This window comes from Papilio polytes, unplaced genomic scaffold (assembly GCF_000836215.1).
Source record: "Papilio polytes unplaced genomic scaffold, Ppol_1.0 DF824047.1, whole genome shotgun sequence".
Taxonomy (NCBI): Eukaryota; Metazoa; Arthropoda; class Insecta; order Lepidoptera; family Papilionidae; genus Papilio; species Papilio polytes.
Window position 1 is genome coordinate 4,717,941 of NW_013525157.1, and position 1,653 is coordinate 4,719,593.

Genomic DNA, 1,653 nt, shown 5'->3' on the forward strand with positions numbered 1-1,653 from the left:
GAGGCGGCCGGCGTGCGCTCGCTGCTGCCCGGCCGACGACGTAACTCTGTCATGTCGAACAGCCCCTTAACCTCCAGCTCCTCTGCCACTTTCATAATGCGTGGGATGTGCGCTTGAGTCACGTTTACTTCGCCCGTGTACATGTACTCGAGAAGGGCGCGCATCTCGAAGTCCTTGACGCCGGGGAAGAGGATGCTGCAATGGTCCATGGGCACATCAGCCAAAATGGACTGAAAGTACGGGGAGTTGGCTGCAAGCACGACTCGGTGCGCCTTGAAGGTGACCTGATCATCTACGACCAGAGTGCAGTCGACATAAGTCTCGACTTTGATGAGTGCCTCCAGAATCTCCACCAGATTGGTTTTGTGGTGGTTCCACTTCAGGCAGAACGTCTGTTGTCCTTCACTGCTACCCATTTTTCTTAAGTGCGCTTCTGTGAACAATAAATTAGCGTTACTTATTGTAGGCAAAAACAAAGAGAAGGAACCACAACTCAAAATAGAAGCATTAAAACAATGCTAACATCGCAATAATTGATGTTTTTTTGTTCGTTTAGAGAGCGATTGCTTCTATACTGAATGCGTAACTCTCTTTCATACAAATTATTAACCTAAGCTTCAACTAAGTATTAATACAATTAAAACTGTTATATTCAGATAGTGATAGGTAGGTACGCTATGTATTTAATATTTATATTTAAATACACAAAACATATGTTAGATACAAAATGTTAGATACATTAGGGTATTGCATATTCAAATTTAAAAATATATTTTTCTGAAATATTTATTGAATTGCACACAAACGTTTCGGTGAAATAGTCAAAATTTAATTTTAAAAACTTAAAAAGTAAACCACCTGATACACAAATATGCAAAGAAAACAATTGTTATTCTAGCGCCAATAGCTCAATAGCAATAGGTACGAACTACGTCACGAGGTCGTAGGTTCGAGCTATTCATGCGAAAGATTCTGACTAGCCTTAGGCATTAGGATGGTTATTCACTAACCATCCTAATGCCTAAGGCTAGTCAGAATTGTTAAAAGAATTGAATTATTTATAAAATGATCAATACTAAGGTTAATATCAATAGTAAAGCTAAAATCATAACAACAGTACATTTGTGTTAAAATTCGATACGCCAAATAAAATAATCGAAAACAAGTTGTAAGTGTACCTGGTAGGACATCACCAAATGTCGTAGTGCCTGGATACATGTTGCGTGAGTGTGACATGCGAAGCGCAGTGCGTACGAGTCAGAGTGATGTTCCGCGAATGTGCGCCGTGCACCGCGCTACTAAGCCGTGTGTATACACTAAACACGTACGTCGCGGCCCACTGCTGCTGCCCGACTGCACCGCCCTTCCCCATTTACATATTTCGCCTCAAAGCCCTTCCTCACTGCCAAATTGACTTTTTACCTTTTATTCGGCAGGTAAATCGAACATAGGGGACCGATGAAAGCCGCTACGATGCCGTCCCTCTTCCCATATAAACTTGTAAATTCTGCATGAGTAATGCTTTTGCCCTTAATAATACGGAACGAGAAATCGCAAGATAAAACTGACCTTAAAACTTCTGCAACTCCTTTCCACAGAGATGTAAATGACGCAAAAACATCTAAATTAAATTTAATAAAAAGGGGAAAATGA

The 1,653-nt window shown here is 40.9% G+C and overlaps 1 protein-coding gene across 1 annotated transcript in view; it reads right to left on the reverse strand.

The window, feature by feature from the left end:
* LOC106100358 (longitudinals lacking protein, isoforms H/M/V-like) overlaps window positions 1-1,218 on the reverse strand; it is a 2,852-nt gene extending 1,634 nt beyond the window's left edge. Inside the window, exons 1-2 of the mRNA XM_013279185.1 lie at window positions 1,179-1,218; window positions 9-433 (exon numbers count right to left, since the gene is read on the reverse strand). Of these exons, the coding sequence (XP_013134639.1) occupies window positions 9-433; window positions 1,179-1,218 (465 nt within the window). The remainder of the gene's footprint in view (window positions 1-8; window positions 434-1,178) is intronic.
* Between the last annotated feature and the right edge of the window lie 435 nt (window positions 1,219-1,653).